Source organism: Ranitomeya imitator, chromosome 3 (assembly GCF_032444005.1).
Source record: "Ranitomeya imitator isolate aRanImi1 chromosome 3, aRanImi1.pri, whole genome shotgun sequence".
Classification (NCBI taxonomy): Eukaryota; Metazoa; Chordata; class Amphibia; order Anura; family Dendrobatidae; genus Ranitomeya; species Ranitomeya imitator.
Genome location: NC_091284.1, coordinates 572835450 through 572860329, shown reverse-complemented (window position 1 = coordinate 572860329; position 24880 = coordinate 572835450). Strand labels below are relative to the sequence as shown.

Sequence of the window (24880 nt, the reverse complement as noted above, 5' to 3'; positions counted from 1 at the left end):
TAAAACCAAAAACACTCAGTTTGAAAAAATGTTGCAGTAATCCGCAAGTGCTAGTAAAAGATGTTCTACCCTGTATGCACACATGGATTTTTCCTCTCTGAACCCTGTTCACACAGGTTATATACAGATGATCAGGTTTTTAAATACATCAGATAGGGATTGCATACATTAGTTAGGACTGCTCTGATAAGGGTATACCGTGAAGATTGGTAGAGCAGCTTAGTATACATTTTTTGCAAAAAACGTATCAACCAAATACCCTGTTATTTACATCTTTTACTAGCACTTGCGGATTACTGCAACATTTTTTCAAACTGAGTGTTTTTGGTTTTACTATTCTCTTTTGTGTCTTCAGGTTTCTTGGTGGTGTGTGAACATGATCATACAGACTTGTTCACTGTGCAAGTAGCCCATGTGTTCCTGTGGGGACATGCATATTCTAGAATACCCGATGCGTTAGAATCGGGCCACAATCTAGTATATGTATGTATACATTATATATATATATATATATATATATATATATATATATATATATATATATATATATATATATATATATATAATATATATATATATATATATATATATATACATATATACATATATATATATATATATATATATACATACATACACACACATACATATACTAGATTGTGTATATATATATATATATATATATATATATACATATATACACTATATATATATATATATATATATATATATATATATATATATATATATATATATATATATATATATTATATTAAAAATTGCGCAATTTCCGATACCCGTAGCGTCTTTATTTTTTGTGATCTGGGGTCAGGTGAGGGCTTATTTTTTGCATCCCAAACTGACGTTTTTAATGATACCATTTTGGTGCAGATACGTTCTTTTGATCGCCTGTTACATTGTAATGCAATGTCGCAACGATCAAAAAAACTTAATTCTGGCGTTTTGACTTTTTTTTTTTTTATCGCCACGCTGTTTAGCGATCAGGTTAATCCTCTTTTTATTGATAGATTGGGCGATTCTGAATGCGGCGATACCAAATATGTGTAGGTTTGAGGGTTTTTTTTTTAATTGTTTTATTTTGAATGGGGCGAAGGGGGAGCGATTTAAACTTTTATGTATTTTTTTATTTTTAAATTTTTTTTTTTAATTTTGCAATACTTCAATAGCCTCCATGGGAGGCTAGAAGCTGCCACAACTTGATCGGCTCTGCTACATAGGTGTGATTCTCAGATCGCCCATAGCAGAATTGCTGAGTTGCTATGAGCACCGACCACATGGTGGCGCTTACAGCAATCCGACATCAACAACCGTAGAGGTCTCAAGGAGACCTCTGGTTGTTATGCCGACATGCCGATGACCCTCGATCACTTAACAGGGGTCACCGATGCACGTATTTCCGGCCGGATGCACTTGTTAAATGCTGCTGTCAAGAGTTTGACAGCAGACTTTAACTAGTTAATAGGTGCGGGTTGATCGAGACTCCACCCACGCTATTGCAGGCACATGTAAGCTATTCAAAATAGCTGACATGTCCCGGCTTTGACGCGGGCTCACCGCCGGAGCCCGCATCAAAGCGAGGGTTCTGCCCTTGGACATACTATTCCATCCGAGGGCAGTCCCAGGCTGCAGTATTTATAACAATGCTAAATTATCCCTAAGTGAAGTTTAAAAGTGATTTACAGCATTCAGCAGCTCTTCATGAATCAGTTTTCTTTATTGCACTTTATTTTTCTAATAATTTTAGGGTGACATTTGAAAGTTTTGGAAACAAGTAATAGTTCTCCAAACCAGTTGTAGGCTCAGTTACAATAAGTTAGAATTGTTTATATTGTAAATGTAAAGCACATAACTGCAGTATCAGAAATACTTACATTTATCACACAAGCATCCTTAGGATGGCCATCCTGAGTTACGTAGCAACCAATAGGAAATCCAGGATTGCAAAATTTCTTTTTATCCTCTACCTCATAACACCACGTCACTGGCATGTTGTCAACAATCCTGAATGGATAAATATAGAAAAACAATGAATAATTCAATTGTTAAATTGGTCAATGGCTTAAGGATCCCTTTTAATTCAATTTTTGAGAAGAAAAACATTTGGCGTGTTCACCATGTGGTTTAAATAATGTCTTATAGTCAAAGGATCTACCAATGAGAAACTTTTATCTAAAAAGTTTTTTTTTAAAATGACAATGAAAGAAAGAAAAGGGATCCCCTTTCCATCAACAGGAAAAGGGATACGATGCTGATCACTGTGGGATCCAGTGCCCTGTAATGACACTGTGAATGGAGCAGAGGTGCACATGCTTGAGCTCTATTCATTGTCCATGGGTTTCCAGAACCCTGTGCTCAGGATCTCTGGGGATCTCAGCAATTAGCAGGTTATCTATAGAGCATAACGTTATTCCCGTAAACTCAAGTTAATGGGGTTGGCCAGGCTGCAGTTACTCTGTGACATCAGGATTGTGAATCCTCACAATATGTACAGGCAAAATTCTCCGATGGCGGGAGAGGGTGGTCATTTGGCTGCAGATATGTGATCTTAACACCTCCTGCCACATTCTGATTTGAGGTGTCTGGTCTCGCTCAATACGTTTGGATAAAGTGAGGTAGGGCATGACAGTGTGTGCAAATCACATACTTGTAGTCACACACACGTCCCTCCGCTCACAGTGCTGGCACCGGAGAATCCAGACAGTGCACATATTGCACTTATGAATCCCCCACAACACGCAGTAACTCTCTGACTGCAGACTTGCTGATCCTTATAGCGCACAGTATGTGACTACAGACTTGATCTCCAAACTCGGACAACCCCTTATTCGGAAAGCGCTATAGCTTGGCGGATAACCAGGGAGACAACCAAATTCACTCAACTCTAATTACAACCCAGATCCTGGGCACAGATGACTGGAATAGAGGGGTGCACAATGACGAAGGGTGGCCTTGCGAGTTTGACTCTGTGACCTTTCAACTGCTGGGTACAATACTGCAGTACCACTTTATTGCAGCATATGGTCAATGATGAGGTTACAGGAAGGTGTCCACTATTTATTACAGCCAGCATCTGTGTATGGAGTGTGCTCGACGTCTGAGCCCAAATGCCTACACAAGCAACCACGTGACAAACAAGGGATGGCCTCACACCGCTGATTCTGCCACGGCTAGTGGCCTTGGCCTATGCAGTGCGTGTATATTCCATGCTCAGTCCTTCAAATGATCTTTATGAGAAAAGGACTTTCAAGGAAATCAGCATGCAGTAAAAACAATAACTTACAATGGTATCGGACACAAAGAATAGAGGCCTATTGCCATTTTAGACCAAAAATAAAGGGAACCTGCTACATCAGATACCACTACTACCCTGCAGATGTAGGGTTCATGTGCAGGGCTGCATACTGAAAGCACGGCTAGCAGGAGAAAATTATCTATTTCTCGGAGAGTCACCGGCTTTCAGTCAATGTGGCGTCTGGGCCATTTAACGCCAGTAACCAGCAGATAAACCCTATATGCATGTTAATAACTATCCAACATGATAGGTTCTTTTTTGGAGACCTCAGAAAACCCCCTAGAGAGAAGCAATCAGAAAACCTGGTAGAATGTGCTCACCAGTGGTGCTGATAGTTCAGCAGCATGCTCTTCTTTAAGAATTCCAACCTCTGCTTACTCAGAGCGTCTGAAGTTTGGTAGGATTTGGAACAAACATCCTCACATTTCTTTTCTTCCTTAAATTTAAACTACAGAAGGAAACAAAAACAGGATTTTTGGTTGCTTACCGTAAAATCTGTTTCTCGGAACCTTCATTGGGGGACACAGGAACCATGGGTGTATGCTGCTGCCACTAGGAGGCTGCCACTATGCAAATAAAAAAGTTAGCTCCTCCTCTGCAGTGTACACCCTACCGACAGGAAGTAGGATATTCAGTTAGTGAGAAAACAGTAGGAGAAGCAACGTGTAAAAGAGAAAGAATAATAATATAATAATAATAAACTTTATCTACATAGCGCCAACAAATTCCACGGCGCTCCATAGATTAACAGTTTCAAACACTCAAAGAGTGTTCAAAGAACTCAAACGTAAACGGTAAACAGAGCTGTTCAACCTGGGAGGGAGCTGTGTCCCCCAATGAAGGCTCCGAGAAACAGATTTTACGGTAAGCAACCAAAAATCCTGTTTTCTCTATCGCCTTTCATTGGGGGACACAGGAACCATGGGACGTCCCAAAGCAGTCCCTGGGGTGGGAAAAAACAGACTTCCATCAAGTCCGAGGACTCACCACTGCCGCCTGCAGGATCCTTCTGCCCAGGCTGGAGTCCGCCGTAGTTCGGCGAAACGTGTAGATCGAAGACCAGGTAGCCGCTTTGCAAAGTCGTCGGCGAAGGCCCCATGACGTACCGCACTGGAAGCGCCGACTGCCCGGGTAGAGTGAGCCTTTCTCAGGAGGGGGCACTCTTGTTCTTGACCCGGTAAGCTTCCAAAATAGCCGTTCTGATAGAGCGAGCAATAGTCGCCTTGGAAGCCAGCAGACCTCTACGCACGCCATCAGGGATGGCGAAAAGAGAATCCATCTTTCAGAAAGCAGCCGTGTTAGCCAGGGAGATCCTCACTGCCCTGACGAGGCCCAGCCTGTTCAACGATCGCTCCAGAGGATGAGTCGGAGCTGGACAAAAGGAAGGTAGAACGATGTCCTCGTTGAGGTGGAAAGATGAAAACCACCTCGAAAAAGGAAGGAAGGTGGAGGCCTGGGACCACCTTGTCCTGGTGGAAAATCAAGAAAGAAGGTCGGCAAGAAATGGCCGCCAACTCAAAAACGCGGCGGATCAAAGGGATAGACCTGAGAAAAGCCACCTTCCGAGATAGAACTGACAGGGAAAACTCCCTGAAAGGCTCAAAGGGGAGAACCCCTAAGAACAACCAACACAACCTTTAAACCCCATGAATCCACAGAGGCCCTGTACGGAGGGACCGCGTGGGCTACTACTTGAAGTAAGGTCAACCTGTGGCTGAGAAGATAATGTCTTCTTAAAAGGGAAGAAGAGCGCAGGAACCTGGCCCTTTAGGGAACTGAGAGCAAAGCCCGAATCCAGTCCTGCCTGAAGGAAAACCAAATGGAAGGCAGGGAAAAAGGACATAGGTGAAAAGCGGTTGGACCCGCATCAACGAAAGTAAGCCTTCCAGGTACGATAGTAGATCCTGGAAGAAGACGAAGGCTTCCCAGCCTGGATTATAGAGTGACCCATCTGGGCCGAAAGACCGGACGCTCTTAGAACTGTGGAGTCCACAGCCACGCCGTTAAACTGAGCGACCGATAATTCGGGTGGCAGAATGGACCCTGAGACAGTAGATCGGGTCCGTTGGGAAGGCACCCGGGGTGTCCGCGAGAAGATTGACGATGTCTGCAAATAAAGATCTCCTGGGCCTATCTGGGACGATCAAAATGACCGGCACCCATCCAGCCTTGATCTTTTTTCGACAGCTTGGAAAGCAAGGGAAGGCGTGGGAACCGATAGGGGAGCACGAACTGCAACCAAGGAATGGCCAGAGTGACACCACTGCGAGAGGATCACGGGACCCTGGGCCGACCCGAGGGGCCTTCCTGTTCAATCAGGACGCCATGAGGTCCACCACTGGAGTCCCCCATGGAAGAGCAATCCGATAGGAAACCTCCTGAAGGGCCATTCCCCTGCCGCGAGGCCCTCGCGGCCTAAATGTCTACGCCGGGGACATGCACTGCAGAGCTCACCAGGACCGTTGCCTCTGTCCAAAGGAGGATCCTGGAATCTCGGCCGAGGCCAGAGAACGCCAAGTCCACCCCTGGTGGTAGACATGCCACTGGTGTGTCATTGTCTGGATTCGAATTGGCAGGCTGCTGAGAATCCTTACCCAGTGAAGGAAAGACAGAAAGATGATCCTGAACTCGAGGACATTGATCGGCAAAGAGGACTCCTGCGCCGACCAACAACCCTGAAAGAACAGGAGGCAAAGCCCCGCGCTTCCGCCGAGCGGGCCGGCGTCCGTCGTCACCACCTGCCAGGGAACTGGAAGGAAGGATATGCTGTGAAGGATCCACTCTGGCATAAGAGAAGTGACCTCGGCCACCAGTCGAGGAACCGTTTGACCCAGAAAAACCGGATCGGACGATGCAGGGAGAAGACAGACATGTCCCCTGTGATAGAATAGCCTGCTGAAGAAGTCTTGAATGAAACGGCGAAGGTAAAATTGCTTCCGATGTTGCAACTAACCTCCTTAGGGCCTTTAAGGCCCATCGGAAAGGAGGGGAGCCGAAAACCCAGGAGCAAGCGAACTTCCTGACAAAGGAGGGATATCCTGTCTTCGGGAAGGAAGACTCTGGTCCGACAAGTGTCGAAGAACATGCCCGGAGATACGAGGCGCTTAACAAGACGGAACTTCTTCCTATTGACGAGCCACCTGCAACGGCTAGAATGTCGGGAAAGGTGGATAGACTTTCGGGAGCCTGAAGCCGAAATTTCTGAGCCTCCATGGAAGCGATTACTGAACGAGGTAATATCATCCTGAAGTGTCTCTGACGAAACTTCCTGTTCAGCAAATTGAGATCCGGACTAGGACGAACCTTGTCGTCCTCTGTCAGTACAAAAAGATTCGAAGAGAAGCCTGTGAACTGTTGAACCGTTCCTGTTCTGGGACGGGAACGATTACCCCGGATTTAAGGAGGGAAACAATGGCTCTAAAGAAACCCGGGACCAGAGCGGGGTCTCTTGGAGGTTGGGATTCGAAGACAACGATCCCAGGACCGTGAAATTAAGATTTTGTATCTAGAGGATACAAGTGCCCTGGCCCATGCATCCTCTACTGAGGAGACCCAGACGTCCCTGAGGAACAGAAGACGGTTGCCCAGCCTGAGAAACGGGCTGGGGTCTAGTCGTGGGTCATGCCTAGGTGGAACTTCCAGTCCAGGACCTGGAGAATCCACCTTAGGAGTAGCGGGCACACCAGGAAAGAGTGAGTCGAAGAATACCTTCTTCTCTTAACGTGCCTGTGGCCTCTGCTGATGCGAAGAAGGATCTGATGCCGCAAAACTTACGAAAAAGGTCGAAAAGACCGAAGTAGCCGCCTAAGGGGAAGTAGGCGAGGTCTGGAGAAGGGGACTGGTGCCGCCAGTGGCGTCCTTAATAATTTGGTCCAGCTTGGAACTGAAAGGACGTGAACCTTTAAAAGGCAGGCTCGTAAGGGACTTCTTTGATGACTCTTGAGCCAAAACGGTGCGACGGCTGGCAACAACATTACTGGGCGCCTATGCGGCAGAAGACGCGACGTCCAGGGACCAAATTATTCCCCGGCGTGAGTAATCTGGGTGGCAAGTTCCGCCAGCCGGCCTGATGGAGCTCCAGCTTGAATGCCCCAATGGAGTTGTTTAGCCCCTCGGATACAGACTTCGAAACCCAAGTGGAAGCCAAAGCCGGGCATTGGGATGATGCGGCAGTTTCGAAAGCAGACTTCACGAAGGATTCCATGATCATATCGATGGAATCTTTCAGAGCCGCCCCACCGGACAGCGTAAGGACTGTGTTGGTGGCAAGTCTAGCAGCCGACGGATCCACAGGGGGAGAGGTCGTTCTCTAACGCCTCTCATTCCGGTTGGCAATGAGATCCGGAGGAAAGAGACATGAGACTCCAAGACGCTTGTCTCCTTGAGAACGTCTGGTCGAATTCGCTCTTTCTCTGGCCAGACGCTCCTCGAATTCAGGATGAGGAGCAAATACCTTGGGAGGTAGTTTAGACCGTCTAAACGAAACCGCCTGATCTGCGGGTTTCGTAGAGGAATCTTTGATGCCACAGGTCTGATTGGTCGCTCCAATGAGGCTTTGAACCATATCCCTCATGTTAGCGATTTGGTTCGAATCCGGACCCAAATTATCCTCTGAAGGCGCATCAGAGAAAGCCTCGCCTGACTCTGGGGGGAAAGACCAGGGGGAAGTCGACCACAGAGAAGGACCGTGGGGCGAAATGGACCAAGAAGAGAACTCAGACCGGCGTTCCTGTCTGGATCTTTCGCGGCCTGTATTAGAAGACTTGGACGGAGCTTCTTGCGACCCGCTGGCTACTACGGAAGTCTGCAGGGGCAACCGATCAGGCACGGACACAAGGATCTGGGACACCCGTGTGAGATCCGCTACTGATAGAGACAGAGAGGATGGGGACTTTGCTCTGAGGAGGAGCAGCAGGGGGGGGTCCTGGGCGGTGAGCATAATGTGGGTTGCTGCAGGCCTGCCTGAGAAAAGGTAGGAGGTCGGAAGCGACCTCCCTTAAAATTAGACCGAACGGGTCCGAGGAAAAAAATCAGAAGGGGAGAGTATCAGTCTGTGGTGCAGAGGTACTCACGGCAGACGCTGCGGTGGGCCTAAGGTGAACACGCAAAGTGTTAGACTAAGCCAGAAGAGGGAGGACAAAAGCGACTTCCCTTAAGATTAGACATGGCGAAGGAACCCCTGAAGAAGCCAGAAGGTTAGGGGACAGGAAAGCAGAGGAGAGAGTCAGTCTGCATCAGAGCTACTCACAACAGGTGATGGATGGAAAGCTGCACTCCATGATGTCGATGGTCCTTAACGCAAGGGTGCAGGCAGACAGAGCAGACTTCTGGGACACTCTTCTGTCCGGGATCGGCTGCAATGCTGAACCGCAAGGGATGAGGACGCCAGGCTATGCGCTTTGAGGAGCCAGCGCCAGGTGGTCCTGATGCCGAAAAAACCCTTTCAGGGGCGCAGGAAAAAGTGGGCGGGGCTAACCGCCAGGCCAGGTGCACCAAGATGGCGCCGGGGGCGGAGCTCGCCGATGAAAGCCGGGCGGGAGAAAAGCCCGCCTGAGGGAAAGGAAGTGAGGAGACGCGGCGCCGGAAGTAGGCCCCAGAAGAAGCCGGGGCCTAAATTTGGGGCCGGCAGCCGCCGGGGAGGGACGCGGTCGTCGGGAAAAAACGGTGCGGTGACCTTGCAAATACAGGCGCAGCGCGGCCGCAGGAGAAGGCGGCGCTGTTGCCTGCAAGGCCGCCGCTGCGGGAGAGAAAGTGCGGCCACAAGAAAGCGGCGCGGCTGCCTGCAAGGCAGCCACGCTGTGATAGAAAAGAAGTGCGGTTGCAGGAGGAAGCCGATGCGGCTGCCAGAAAGGGGGCAGCGCCGGGGGAGGAAATGGCGCGGCTGGCTGCACGGCCGCGGCGCAGCGTCAGAACACAGTGCGGCAGGAAAAAGGCAGCGTGGTTACCTATAAGCCAGGCTCAGAGATGCGGCCACCAAAGTAGCGCGGCTGCCACACGTGGGGCCAATAAGGCGCCAACCAGGCCAAGGCAGCCTGGGGAAAAACTGCGCAGCACTGAACTAGGACTGCTCCAGTGACCACCCCGGATTAGTGGAGGCTCTCAGGCGGAACAGCATGGGGGGGGTATGTGGAATACTCACCTAAAATATCCCACGCCGTTCTGACTAACCTCAATCCGGGGAAGATATCAGACGTCCAGGGAGCTGGTGGACGACCTCGTCTCCTCCAACCGACAGGCTCTGGTGGGCGAGTGGGTGGGGGACGGAGCCAGGACCGGACTTCTGAGCACGCTTGTGTGCTAGGATCTTGGTCCTGGAGAGGGATCTATGAGGATACGGGGTGGCAGTACACGCCGTACTCATAGTCCGTATTGTGGGAGTACAGGTGTGACTGTTCACCCTGTATCCCTCCGGAAACCTGAAAAGAAACGACGCACATTGAGGTAGATAAGGGTCTAATGAAAGACCCGTGTCCACCTCCTACTGACACTAAAAGCTAAACTGAATATCCTACTTCCTGTCGGTAGGGTGTACACTGCAGAGGAGGAGCTAACTTTTTTATTTGCATAGTGTCAGCCTCCTAGTGGCAGCAGCATACACCCATGGTTCCTGTGTCCCCCAATGAAAGGCGATAGAGAAATAATACTTTAAATTTGTATTAAACGGTTTGTCCAGTGTTCTGTGTCCAGAAGCACATCCATCATTGCCTGCCGGCTACCTGCTCACTGTGGCACTGGACCAGCAGCACAGTCGTGCCAGTGGTTGAACTCCACTCTTTCCCCAAGGTGTAAGCAGAGGCAGCTTGGCTAGTGCAGCGTCAGTGAAGCGGGCACTGAAGGAGTCTGGATACAGCGATCTGGCCAGCGTCAGAGCATTCAAGTTATATAACAACTAGATGGAGACCCGATGCTATTTCACCGGGAGGGCGGTAATGTCACGATGGGGGCAGGATTTGCAGCGTTGAGAATCTTTCCCCCCCCCCCCCCCATGTGCTCACCCACCTATTCACTCCCTCTTTCCCCATATGCTGACTTCTCCCGTCTGTGCTCTCTTCTTTGACCTGTCTACCCCATGTGCTATCCCCCTTGTCTGATATCTCTCTCCTTCCTGTGCGGTGTTCTCCCCTCAAAGACAATACTGACATTCCAGCAGGAGATAGCGGAGGATATATTTTGGGAGGTAAAATATTGTTTAAAGTCAGTAAAATATTTTACCTGACAAAATGAATCCTTTGTGATCCCCTGCTGTAATGTCAGTATTGTCTTTTGCTTCCTCCCCTGCTCAGGAGATATGGTATGCTCAGTCCACGGTCAGACAGACAATTTTTAAAATGAACTTTCGCTCATGGGAAAACTCCTTTAATGTGACCGGCTTCCTCTGCCTGTAGACACGTCGCGCATCTGCTGCCGGGATCAGCTGAATAATTCACTGCGCCTGGGCAGAGTTCGCGCAGGCGCAGTAAATCATACCACCGCCATCTTTGTGCAGACAGATAGCGGCGGTCACATTAAAACTGTGCATGAGCTCCTCCTGTACAAAGATGGCGGTCGGCGAATCATTAGGCTGATACCGGAAGTGGCGTGTTCGCAACAGTGTTCAACAGTGGTACCATGCAAGAGGCTGCGTACGGCATATACAGTGGGTGCATGTGTGTGTTGCATGTGTGTGTGTGGTGCGTGTTGCGCGTGTGCGTGCGTGCGTGGCGACGGTGTTCCACTGGAGGTACCACGAGCAGTTTTTATATTGAGACACCCATCACTTGGGTGTCCCAATATGGAGGTCAGTGAACTTCCACCGCTTGGAATTCTGGGATCCGGACACATCTGGACAGAACAGGATGTGAAGACATTACAAGGTTAGTATATATTAAGAGCTTGTAAGCACTGCACTTCTATCCTAGTACATTAGCCACTAATAGACTGCAGAGGTGGCCAGTAACCTTGGCAACAAATAGTAAACTAAAAAGCTCTGTTCTTATGTAAAAAAAATTATTAATAAAATAAAAAAAGCTGTTTTCACAAGCACTTTGCAATTTTACCAATTTAAGGACCAGTTTAAGCTTCTAAGCTAAAAGGGGCCATTCTGAATCCACCTTCCTCCTCAATATGGCTCACTAAAAGGCCCAAAAGCTTATATGTACAACATACAAATCTGATCTAGATCAGTTATTTCCTGTTGACGCATTCGCTCTACAGCACTGTCTGTACTTTATTAGAGGGGTGTGCCCACAGGATAGCCCCAACGGACAGGGCACGTAGGTACAATAGATGAAGATCTAAGCAGTACAAAGTTTACTCTCCCTGTATGCTCCAGTTACGAATTCATAGCCGCCAATAAACGAGCACACCGCATAATTAATCATGGCATGTCTGAGAATTATCACGTAAATCTACATTCAGTGTACATACATACACTCTACACCAACCTTGTACGGAGATGGCTCAATTCTCTCACCAAACAACACCTGGCCCAGATTTTCAGACGGCCTTTTTTCCTTCTCGACTTGACAAAAATCAAACCTTAAAAATAAAATTATAAACTAATGTTACCATTACAGTCAAAACAATACAGTAAGACAAACCCACGGGACAGTTGCTAATAATCAAACCACAAGTTTAGGACAATCCCTTTTAGTGAGGGGACCCTGAAAATAAGCTGATCATAGGGTGTGTGGTGGCTCTAATCCCCGATCCACAGCTGTGAACTCAGGGAACGCCAGCAGCAGACATGGTTACCTCTGCAGTGCCAGACAGAATGCATCATATAGAGACATGTTGTCCCAAACAGCCAAAGCAGATCTCTTGCCCTTTACTGATGAGGGGCAACAACCCGAAAAATGTGTCTGCAAACAGATTCCAGTTTGGAATTTCTTTTAGAGTCATATGGCAAGGCTTGTTAACCCATTAGTGACCAGGCCAATTTTTACAATTCTGACCACTGTTCACTTTATGAGGTTATAACTGGAACGCTTCAAAGGATCCCAGTGATTCTGAGTATTTTCTTAACACATTGTACTTCAGGTTAGTGGTAAAATTTCTTCTATTTGACTTGCGTTTATTAATGAAAAATAATGAAAAAAAATAAATTTGGCAAATTTTGAAACTTTTTAAACTTTATTTTTCTAAAAACTGCACCCCTCAAGGTGCGCAAAAGCACATTCAAGAAGTTTATTAACCCTTCAGGTGCTTCAAGAAAACTAAAGCTATGTGGAAGGAACAAATGAACATTTACGTTTTTCACAAAAAATGTACTTTGGAACCAAACTTTTTTTTATTTTCACAAGGGTATCAAAAGAAAATGGACCAAAAAAAAGTTGTTGTGCAATTTCTCCTGAGTACGCCAATAACCCATATGTGGGGGTAAACCACTGTTTGGGCGCATGGCAGTGCTCAGAAGGGAGGGAGCACCATTTAACTTTTTGAACGCAAAATTGGCTGAAATCAATGGTGGCACCAAGGCGTGTTTGGAGAACCCCTGACATACCTAAACCGTGGAAACCCCTAATCCTCAGAATCGCCCGATCTATCAATTAAAAAAAAGCATTAACCTGATCGCTAAACAGCGTAGCGGGAAAAAAATTCGAAACACCAGAATTACGTTTTTTTTTGTCGCCACGACATTGCATTAAAATGCAATAACGGGCGATTAAAAGAACGTATCTGCACCAAAATGCTATCATTAAAAACGTCATCTCAGCACGCAAAAAATAAGCCCTCAACCGACCCCAGATCACGAAAAATGGAGACGCTACGAGTATCGGAAAATGGCACAATTTTTTTTTTTTTTTTTTTTTTTAGCAAAGTTTGGAATTTTTTTTCACCACTTAGATAAAAAATAACCTAGACATGTTAGGTGTCTATGGACTCGTACTGACCTGGAGAATCATAATGTCAAGTCAGTTTTAGCATTTAATGAACCTAGCAAAAAAGCCAAACAAAAAACAAGTGTGGGACTGCACTTTTTTTGCAATTTCACCGCACTTGGAATTTTTTTTCCCATTTTCTAGTACACGACATGCTAAAACCAATGATGTCGTTCAAAAGTACAACTCGTCCCGCAAAAAATAAGCCCTCACATGGCAAAATTGACGGAAAAATAAAAAAGCTATGGCTCTGGGAAGGAGGGGAGTGAGAAACGAACACGGAAAAACGAAAAATCCCACGGTCATGAAGGGGTTAAATGCCACTGTCAATCTCTCACAGCGACATTTAATGCGTGCTTACAGGAAGAGCATCATAAACCCCGCTCATTGTACCGGTCACATGATAGTGAGGAGCCCATGGGTTAGTATGATCCCTCATGCTTGTCATTGCAGGTCTATGAACGTCGGCCCGTGTCAGGCATTCATAGGAAATGAGGACTCCTGCTTTTGGAAGATTGCAGCTATAAGTCAACTTGGGGGGGACTACTAAAGTTCATAAAAAGAAAGGTTTTTAAAAATATAAAAAGTTCAAATCACCCCCCTCTTCCCCCTTGTGTCCTATAATATGTGTTTCCTATTTTATGTTATTTTTTTAATTCCTACAGTGGGTACGGAAAGTATTCAGACCCCTTTAAATATTTCACTCTTTCATTGCAGCCATTTGGTATACTCAAAAAAGTTCATTTTTTTCTCATTAATGTACACTCTGCACCCCATCTTGACTGAAAAAAAGAACAGAAATGTAGAAATTTTTGCAAATTTATTAAAAAAGAAAAACTGAAATATCACATGGTCATAAGTGTTCAGACCCATTGCTCAGACAGTCATATTTAAGGCTAGGGTCACATTGCGTTAGTGCAATCCGTTTAGCGCTAGCGGATTGCCCCAACGCAATGTTTTTAAAGGGTCGCGTTTCGGGGTCGCGTTAACGTCCCCGCTCTCGCAGATCTCCGATCTGCGAGAGCGGGGAACGGACCTCGGGCGCGCCGCGGACGCTGCAAGCAGCGTCCGAGGCGCGCTACAAAAGACCGGCGCGTCGCTAGCGTGTGCCGAAAATGACACGCGCTAGCAATGCGCTGGTACATTGCGGGCAATGGGAGCGCTAACGGACGCGTTGCATGGCGTTAATTTCGCCGTGCAACGCTGTACGTTAGCGCTCTGACCAAAACGCAATGTGACCCCAGCCTAAGTCACATGCTGTCCATTTCCTTGTGATCTTCCTTGAGATGGTTCTACTCCTTCACTGGAGTCCAGCTGTGTTTAATTAAACTGATAGGACTTGATATGGAAAGGCACACACCTATATAAGACCTCACAGCTCACGGTGCATGTCAGACCAAATGAGAATCATGAGGTCAAAGGAACTGGCCAAGGAGCTCAGCGACAGAATTGTGGCAAGGCACAGATCTGTCCAAGGTTACAAAAGAATTTCTGCAGTACTCAAGGTTCCTAAGAGTGCAGTGACCTCCATAATCCTTAAATGGAAGAAGTTTGGGACCGCCAGAAGCCTTCCTAGACCTGGCCGTCCAGCCAAACTGAGCAATCTTGGGAGAAGAGCCTTGGTGAGAGAGGTCACTGTGGATGAGCTCCAGAGATGCAGTAGGGAGATGGGAGAAAGTTCAGCAAAGTCAACTATCACTGCAGGCCTTCACCAGTCGGGCCTTTATGTGTCTCGACGGAAGCCTCTCCTCAGTGCAAGACATATGAAAGCCCGCATAGAGTTTGCTTAAAAAAAAAAAAAAAAAAAAAAAAACACACATGAAGGAATCCCAGACTATCAAAAATAAGATTCTCTGGTCTGATGAGATGAAGATAGACCTTTTTGGTGATAATTCTAAGCGGTATGTGTGGAGAAAACCAGGCACTGCTCATAACCTGCCCAATACAATCCCAACAGGATCTGCAAGGAAGAATGGCAGAGGATCCCAAAATCCAGGTGTGAAAAAACTTGTTGCATTATTTCTAAGACGACTTATGGCTGTCCTAGCTCAAAAGGGTGCTTCTACTCAATACTGAGCAAAGGGTCTGAATACTTATGACCATGTGATAATTCAGTTTGGTTGGGGCTTTTTTTTTTTTTTTTTTTTTTTTATAAATTTTCAAAAATGTCTACATTTGGGTTTTTTTTCAGTCAAGATGGGGTGCAGAGTGTACATTAATAAGAAAAAAAATGAACTGTTTTGAATTTACCAAACAGCTGTAATGAAACAAAGTGAAAAATTTAAAGGAGTCTGAATACTTTCTGTACACACCGTATAATGTATATATAATCTCCGGATCAAAGCATAAAAACAATTAATTCAATCAGTAAGTCGCGTTACGAGAAAAAAAAAAAATAAAAAAAAAAACAGAATTAAGTTTTTTTATTTTTTGGTTGCATCAACATTGCAACAAAATGCAATAACAGGCACTCAAACCATTGTATCTACCCCAAAATGATATAAATAAAAAACGTCAGCTCGTAGCACAAAAATAAGCTGTCACCCAGCCCAAGAAAAATGGAGACGCTACAGGTCTCAGAAAATGCTATTTTTTTGACAATTTAAATAAAGAACCTATGCTTGTTTGTTATCTGTGAACTCAATGACCTGGAGAATCATACTGCCAGGTCAGTTTTAGCATTTAGTATATATATATATATATATATATATATATATATATATATATGTATATGTATATGTATATGTATATGTATATGTATATGTATATGTATATGTATATGTATATGTATGTGTATATATGTGTATATATATATATATATATATATATATATATATATATATATATATATATATATATATATATATATATATATATATATATATATATATATATATATATATATATTTTTTTTTTTTTTTTTTCCCCAATTTTGCAGTACACTATATGGTAATATCAATCGGGTTGTTCAAAAGTACAACTCGCCCCGCAAAAAAAAAAACAGGCCGTAATATGGTTATATTGATGGGGGGAGGGGTTAATAGTGTCCATTATAATATTCATTTTGCTATATACGTAATGAGCTACCCATGTTTGCAACTGCTTGGATGTTTTCTGATCTTCAAGAGGCAACCTCTTATGTTTATATTTTTGTCAACAATATCTGTATTTAATTGTAATTGATTATTCGAATAAAACAGGATTTTTGGTTGCTCACCGTAAAATCTGTTTCTCGGAGCCTTCATTGGGGGACACAGGAACCATGGGTGTATGCTGCTGCCACTAGGAGGCTGCCACTATGCAAATAAAAAAGTTAGCTCCTCCTCTGCAGTATACACCCTACCGACAGGAAGTAGGATATTCAGTTAGTGAGAAAGCAGTAGGAGAAGCAACGTGTAAAAGAGGAATAATAATAATAAACTTTATTCACATAGCGCCAACAAATTCTACGGCGCTCCATAGATTAACAGTTTCAAACACTCGAAGAGTGTTCAAAGAACTCAAACGTATACAGTAAACAGAGCTGTTCAACTTGGGAGGGTGCTGTGTCCCCCAATGAAGGCTCCGAGAAACAGATTTTACGGTAAGCAACCAAAAATCCTGTTTTCTCTATCGCCTTTCATTGGGGGACACAGGAACCATGGGACGTCCCAAAGCAGTCCCTGGGGTGGGAAAAACCGACTTCCATCAGGTCCGAGGACTCACCACTGCCGCCTGCAGGATCCTTCTGCCCAGGCTGGAGTCCGCCGTAGTTCGGCGAAACGTGTGGATGGAAGACCAGGTGCCGCTTGCAAAGCCGTCAGTGATAACCCTGTGACGTACCGCACTGGAAGCGCCGACTGCCCGGGTAGAGTGAGCCTTTATCTCAGGAGGGGGCACTCTTGTTCTTGACCCGGTAAAGCTTCCAAAATTGCCGATCTGATAGAGCGAGCAATAGTCGCCATTGCCGATCTGATAGAGCGAGCAATAGTCGCCTTGGAAGTCGGCAGGCCTCTACGCACGCCATCAGGGATGGCGAAAAGAGAATCCATCTTTCGGAAAACGGTTGTGCTAGCCAGGGAGATCCTCACTGCCCTGACGAGGCCCAGCCTGTTCAACGATCACTCCAGAGGATGAATCGGAGCTGGACAAAAGGAAAGGTATAACGATGTCCTCGTTGAGGTGGAAAGATGAAAAACCACCTCGAGAAAGGAAGGAAGGCAGAGGCCTGGGACCACCTTGTCCTGGTTTAAAATCAAAAAAGGAGGTCGGCAAGAAGCGGCCGCCAACTCAAAAACGCGGCGGATCAAAAAGATGGACCTGAGAAAAGTCACCTTCCGAGATAGAACTGACAGGGAAAACTCCCTGAGAGGCTCAAAGGGGGGAACCCCTAAGCACAACCAATCCAACCTATAAATCCCATGAATCCACAGAGGCCCTGTACGGAGGGACAGCGTGGGCTACTCCTTGAAGGGAGGTCTTAACCTGTGGCTGAGAAGATAACGTCTTCTGAAAGGGAAGAAGAGCGCAGGAACCTGGTCCTTTAGGGAACTAAGAGCGAAGCCCGAATCCAGCCCTGCCTGAAGGAAAACCAAAAGGAAGGCAGGGAAAAAGGACATAGGTGAAAAGTGGTTGGACTCGCATCAACGAAAGTAAGCCTTCCAGGTACGATAGTAGATCCTGGAAGAAGACAAAGGCTTCCCAGCCTGGATTATAGAGTGACTCATCTGGGCCGAAAGGCCGGACGCTATTAGAACTGTGGAGTCCACAGCCACGCCGTTAAACTGAGCGACCGATAATGCGGGTGGCAGATCGGACCCTGAGACAGCAGATCGGGTCCGCCCGGAAGACACCAGGGGTGTCCGCGGAAGATTGGCGATGTCTGCAAACTAAGACCTCCTTGGCCAATCCGGGACGATCAGAATGACCGGCACCCATCCAGCCTTGATCTTTTTCGACAGCTTGGAAAGCAAGGGAAGGCGTGGGAACCGATAGGGGAGCCCGAACTGCGACCGAGGAATGGCCAGAGAGACAACACCACTGAGAGGATCACGGGACCCTGGGCCGACCCGAGGGACCTCCTGTTCAATGGGGACGCCATGAGGTCCACCTCTGGAGTCCCCCATCGTAGAGCAATCCGATAGGAAACCTCCTGAAGTACCATTCCCCTGCCGCGAGACCCTCGCGGCCGAGGAAGTCGGCAGCCTAAATGTCTACGCCGGGGACATGCACTGCGGAGCTCACCAGCACCGTTGCCTCTGTCCAAAGGAGGGTCCTGGAATCTCGGCCGAGGCCAGCGAACGCCGAGTCCACCCCTGGTGGTAGACATATGCACTGCTGTGTCATTGTCTGTCTGGATTCGAATTGGCAGGCTGCTGAGAATCCTTACCCAGTGAAGGAAAGACAGAAAAGATGATCCGGGACTCGAGGACATTGATCGGCAAAGGAGGCTCCTGCACCGACCAACAACCCTGAAAGAATAGGAGACAAAGCCCCGCGCCTCCGCGAGTGGACGGGCGTCCGTCGTCACCACCTGCCAGGGAACTGGAAGGAAGGATATGCTGTGAAGGATCTACTCTGGGATAAGAGAAGTGACCTCGGCCACCAGTCGAGGAACCATTTGACCTGGGAGAAAGCCGGATCGGACGATGCAGGGAGAAGACAGACCTGTACCCTGCGATAAAATAGCCTGCTGAAGAAGTCTTGAAAGAAACGGGCGAAGGGCAAACTGCTTCCGATGTTGCAACCAAACCTCCTTAGGGCCGAGAACCCTGGAGCAAGCGAACTTCCTGACAAAGGAGGGATATCCTGTCCTCGGGAAGGAAGACTCTGGTCCGACAAGTGTCGAAGAACATGCCCAGAGATACGAGACGCTGAACAAGACGGAACTTCTTCCTGTTGATGAGCCACCCGCAACGGTTAGAATGTCGGAAAAGATGGATAGACTTTCGGGAGCCTGAAACCGAAATTCCTGAGCCTCCATGAAAGTGATTACTGAACGAGGGAATATCATCCTGAAGTGTCTCCGACGAAACTTCCTGTACAGCAAATGGAGATCCGGACTGGGACGAACCTTGCTGTCCTCTGTCAGTACAGAAAGATTCGAAGAGAAGCCTGTGAACCGATGAACCATTCCTGTTCTGGGACGGGAACGTTTACCCCAGATTTAAGGAGGGAAACAATGGCTGTAAAGAAACCCGGGACTAGAGCGGGGTCTCTTGGAGGTTGGGATTTGAAGAAAACGATCCCAGGACCGTGAAATGAAGATTTTGTATCTAGAGGATACAAGTGCCCTGGCCCATGCGCCCTCTACTGAGGAGACCCAGACGTCCCTGAGGAACAGGAGACGGTTGCCCGGTCTGAGAAACGGGCTGGGGCCTAGTCGTGGGTCATGCCTAGGTGGAACTTCCAGTCCTGGACCTGGAGAATCCACCTTAGGAGTAGCAGGCACGCCAGGAAAGAGTGAGTCGAAGAATACCTTCTTCTATCTAACGTGCCAGAGGCCTCTGCTGTTGCGAAGAGGAATCTGATGCCGCAAAACTACGAAAAAGGTCAAAAAGACCGAAGTAGCCGCCTAAGGGGAAGTAGGCGAGGTCTGGAGAAGGGAACTGGTGCCGCCAGTGTCGTCCTTAATAAATTTGGTCCAGCTTGGAACCGAAAAGGACGTGAACCCTGAAAAGGCAGGCTCGTAAGGGACTTCTTTGATGACTCTTGAGCCAAACAGTGCGACAGCTGGCAACAACATTACTGGACGCCTGTGCGGCAGAAGACGCGACGTCCAGGGCACAAATTATTCCCCGGCGTGAGAAATCTGGGAGGCAAGTTCCGCCAGCCGACCTGATGGAGCTCCAGCTTGAATGCCCCAACGGAGTTGTTTAGCCCCTCGGATACAGACTTCGAAACCCAAGTGGAAGCCCAAGCTGGGCATTGGGATGATTCGGCAGTTTTGAGAGCCGACTTCACGAAGGATTCCATGATCCTATCGATGGAATCTTTCAGAGCCGCCCACCGGACAGCGTAAGGACTGTGTTGGTGGCAAGTTTAGCAGCCGACGGATCCACAGGGGGAGAGGTCGTTCTCTAACGCCTCTCATTCCGGTTGGCAATGAGATCCGGAGGAAAGAGATATGAGACTCCAAGACTGTCTCTTTGAGAACGTCTGGTCGAATTCGCTCTTTCTCTGGACAGAAGCTCTTTGAATTCAGGATGAGGAGCAAATACCTTGGGAGGTAGCTTGGACCGTCTAAAGAAAGCGCCTGATCTGCGGGTTTCGTAGAGGAATCTTTGATGCCACAGGTCTGATTGGTCGCTCCAATGAGGCTTTGAACCATATCCCACATGTTAGCGATTTGGTTCGAATCCGGCCGCAAATTATCCTCCGAAGGCGTATCAGAGAATGCCTCGCCTGACTCAGGGGAGGAGGATCGGGAGGACGCCGACTGCAGAGGAGGACCGAGTGTCGAGATGGAGCGAGAAGAGGACTCAGACTGGCATTCCTGTCTGGACCTTTTTCAGCTAGCCTTGGAGGGCTCGGACGGAGCCTTCAGCGACCCGGTGGCTACTGCGGGGGTCTGCAGGGGTAACCGATCCAGCACGGACACCAGGGTTGAGACACCCGTGTTAGATTGGCCACCGATTGAGACGGAGAGGAGGCCCAGCCTGGGACTGGGGAATCACTCTCGGGCGGATCGGCTGGGGGATCCTGGGCGGTGGGCACAATCGGGTTGCTGCAGGAGTAGGAAGACGAAAATGGCCCCCTTTTTTGCCCGAGTGGATAGAGGGCAGGGGGGGGTGGGGGCAGAGGGGAGTGTCGGTCTGCAGAGCAGAACTACTCACGGTAGACGAAAAACGGGATCCGGAGGACGCTGTTCGGCTTGATAGGATGGGCCTCCGGTAAGAAGTCGTCTTTTAGGCAGGAGGGTGATATGAGCTCCTGCCGCAAATTGGACCGATCTGCGGATGTGACCGCGGTATGGGCTCCTGAGATGTGGCGACGGATGAGAGGTGCATGTAAAGGAGTCCCAAGATGGCGCCAGTGGGCGGATAGAAGGCGGGCCGCAGTGAAAATGTCGGGCGGGAGAAAAGCCCGCCCGATGAGAGAAGAAAGGGGGCGGAGTCCGGCACCGGAAGTAGGCCCAGGCAGAAGCCGGGGCCTAAATTAGCGATCGGTGCCGGCATGGAAGGGCCGCAGCGGTGAACAGTGCGCCGCAGAAAGCGATAGGTGAGCGGCCGCCTACAGCGGCGGGAGTAGCGCAGCTGCCGGTCCAAAGCGGTGAGGCGGTCTGGCAAGCCGCCACGCTGAGGAGGATGCGCGGCGCTGTAAGCGGCCAGAGGGACGCAGCTGCAGGGGGCCCGATTAGCGATGCGGCGGCCGTGCTGAAAAGAAATGAACAGCCGCATACAGCGGCCGGAGCAGGGAAGCCGCAGCAATGCGGCGGCTGGTAAGCCGCCGCGCTGAAAGGAAATGAACGGCCGCATACAGCGGCCGGAGCACGGGAGCCACTGAGGGCCGCGCTAAAGCTGGGGCTGGATAGAGGGCGAGGGGGGGGGGGGGAAGCCTGCAGGACCCGAGGCGGGAATGTCCCCCCATGAGCACGGCCACGCAGATAGCGTGCCCGGACAAGAAGCGGCGCGGTGTTCCGTAAAGGCAGCCGCGCCGGAACAGGGGACAGGGAGGCCGCATCCACGGAAGTGGCGCGGCTGAAAAGAGATGCGATTCGCATCAGAAAACCCCTAAATAGGAACCCCCTTTTTAGGATCCAGGGAAGCCACAGGGTGGGGAGGGAAAATACTCACCTAAACATCCCCCGCCGGTACTAACCTGGAAGGAATGAGACGTCCACGGAGCTGATGGACGTCCTCGTCTCCTCCGACCGACAGGCTCTGGTGGGCGAGTGGGTGGGGGACGGAGCCAGGAACCGGACTTCTAAGCACGCTTGTGTGCTAGGATCTTGGTCCTGGTGAGGGATCTATGAGGATACGGGGTGGCAGTACACGCCGTACTCATAGTCCACATTGTGGGACTACAGGTGTGACTGTTCACCCTGTATCCCTCCGGAAAAACCTGAAAGGAAACGACGCACATTGAGGTAGATAAGGGTCTAATGAAAGACCCGTGTCCACCTCCTACTGACACTAAGCTAAACTGAATATCCTACTTCCCGTCGGTAGGGTGTATACTGCAGAGGAGGAGCTAACTTTTTATTTGCATAGTGTCAGCCTCCTAGTGGCAGCAGCATACACCCATGGTTCCTGTGTCCCCCAATGAAAGGCGATAGAGAAAACATTGTATCTTAATCTTGCAGATATAGTACTCCAGTGTGTGGCTTTCATAGATTTAATACCTGTAAAGTGCAGTTTGAATGATGGGGGTGCCTGGACCTTAACCCCTTCCCGACCTTTGACGCACCGTATGCGTCATGAAAACCTGTGCCATTCCGACCTGTGACGCAGAATATGCGTCATGGCCGGATTGGGCTCCTGCAGGCCGGGTGAAAGGGTTAACTGTAATTTCACCCGCCTGCAGGGACAGGGGGAGTGGCCTCCCCCCCCCCCCCCCCCATGGCTAAGATCGCTCTGATTGAAAGTGAAACGTCACTTTAAACAGCCAATCAGAGCGATAGTAATATTTCACCAATGAAAACTGGTGAAATATTACAATCCAGCCATGGCCGATGGTGCAATAGCTTCACGCCATGGCTGGAGATCGTGATCTGACCCCCCCACCGCCACCGATCGCCTCCCCTCCGGTCCTCTGTCCTGTCATTTGATGTCCTCCGCTCCCCTCCGTCCTCCTGTCCGCTCTCCCCTCTGTCCTCCCCCCAGGACTTAGGGTTAGGGTTTGGGTTACGGCTAGAATTAGGGTTAGAACTAGGGTTAGGGTTAGAATTAGGCTTTGTGCACACGGTGCGGATTTGGCTTCGGATCTGCAGCAGATTTGGCTGCGGACCTGCAGTGGATTGGCCGCTGCGGATTCGTAGCAGTTTTCCATCAGGTTTACAGTACCATGTAGACCTATGGAAAACCAAATCCGCTGTGCCCATGGTGCGGATAATACCGCGCGGAAACTCTGTGTTGTATTTTCCGCAGCATGTCAACTCTTTGTGCGGATTCCGCAGCGTTTTACACCTGTTCCTCAATAGGAATCCACAGGTGAAATTCGCACAAAATACACTGGAAATCCGCGGTAAATCCGCAGGTAAAATGCAGTGCCTTTTACCTGCGGATTTTTCAAAAATGGTGCGGAAAAATCTCACACAAATCCGCAACGTGGGCACATAGCCTTAGAGTTAGGGTTGGAATTAGAGTTAGGGTTGGAATTAGGGTTAGGGGTGTGTTGGGGTTAGGGTTGTGATTAGGGTTATGGCTAGAGTTGGGATTAGGGTTAGGGGTGTGTTGGGGTTAGTGTTGGAGTTAGAATTGAGGGGTTCCCACGGTTTAGGCACATCAGGGGTCTCCAAACGCAACATGGCGCCACCATTGATTCCAGTCAATCTTGCATTCAAGAAGTCAAATGGTGCTCCCTCCCTTCCTAGCCCCGACGTGCGCCCAAACAGTGATTTACCCCCACATATGGGGTACCAGCATACTCAGGACAAACTCGGCAACAACTATTGGGGTCCAATTTCTCCTGTTACCCTTGTGAAAATAAAAAATTGCTTGCTAAAACATCATTTTTGAGGAAAGAAACATGATTTTTTATTTTCACGGCTCTGCGTTGTAAACTTCTGTGAAGCACTTGGGGGTTCAAAGTGCTCACCACATATCTAGATAAGTTCCTTGTGGGGTCTAGTTTCCAAAGAGGGGTCACTTGTGGGGGGTTTCTACTGTTTTGCCACATCAGGGGCTCTGCAAACGCAACGTGACGCCCGCAGACCATTCCATCAAAGTCTGCATTTCAAAAGTCACTACTTAGCTTCCGAGCCCCGACGTGTGCCCAAACAGTGGTTCCCCCCCTCCCACATATGGGGTATCAGCGTACTCCGGACAAACTGGACAACAACTTTTCGGGTCCAATTTCTCCTGTTACTCTTGTGAAAATAAAAAATTGTGGGCTAAAAAATAATTTTTGAGGAAAGAAAACGTATTTATTATTTTCACGGCTCTGCGTTATAAACTTCTGTGAAGCACTTGAGGGTTTAAAGTGGTCACCGCACATCTAGATTAGTTCCTTGGGAGGTCTAGTTTCCAAAATGGGGTCACATGTGGGGAAGCTCCAATGTTTAGGCACACAGGGGCTCTCCAAACGCGACATGGTGTCAGCTAACGATTGGAGCTAATTTTTCATTCAAAAAGTCAAATGGCGCTCCTTCCCTTCTGAGCCCTACCGTGTGCCCAAACAGTGGTTTACCCCCACATGTGAGGTATCAGTGTACTCAGGAGAAATCGCCCGATACATTTTAGGATCTATTTTATCCTGTTACCCATGTGAAATGAAAAAATTGAGGCTAAAAGAAATTTTTTGTGAAAAAAAAGTACTTTTTCATTTTTACGGATCAATTTGTGAAGCACCTGGGGGTTCAACGTGCTCACTATGCATCTAGATAAGCTCCTTGGAAGGGGGGGGGGGTCTAGTTTCCAAAACGGGTCACTTGTGGGGGAGCTCCAATGTTTAGGCACATAGGGGCTCTCCAAACGCGACATGGTGTCCGCTAAAGATTGGAGCCAATTTTTCGTTGAAAAAGTCAAATGGCGCTCCTTCCCTTCCGAGCCCTGTCGTGTGCCCAAAT

The 24880-nt window shown here is 48.2% G+C and overlaps 1 protein-coding gene across 1 annotated transcript in view; it reads right to left on the bottom strand.

The window, feature by feature from the left end:
• TM9SF2 (transmembrane 9 superfamily member 2) overlaps positions 1 to 24880 on the bottom strand; it is a 94610-nt gene that overhangs the window by 59060 nt on the left and 10670 nt on the right. The window contains exons 3-5 of the mRNA XM_069757967.1: positions 11737 to 11830; positions 3634 to 3761; positions 1893 to 2022 (exon numbers count right to left, since the gene is read on the bottom strand). Of these exons, the coding sequence (XP_069614068.1) occupies positions 1893 to 2022; positions 3634 to 3761; positions 11737 to 11830 (352 nt within the window). The remainder of the gene's footprint in view (positions 1 to 1892; positions 2023 to 3633; positions 3762 to 11736; positions 11831 to 24880) is intronic.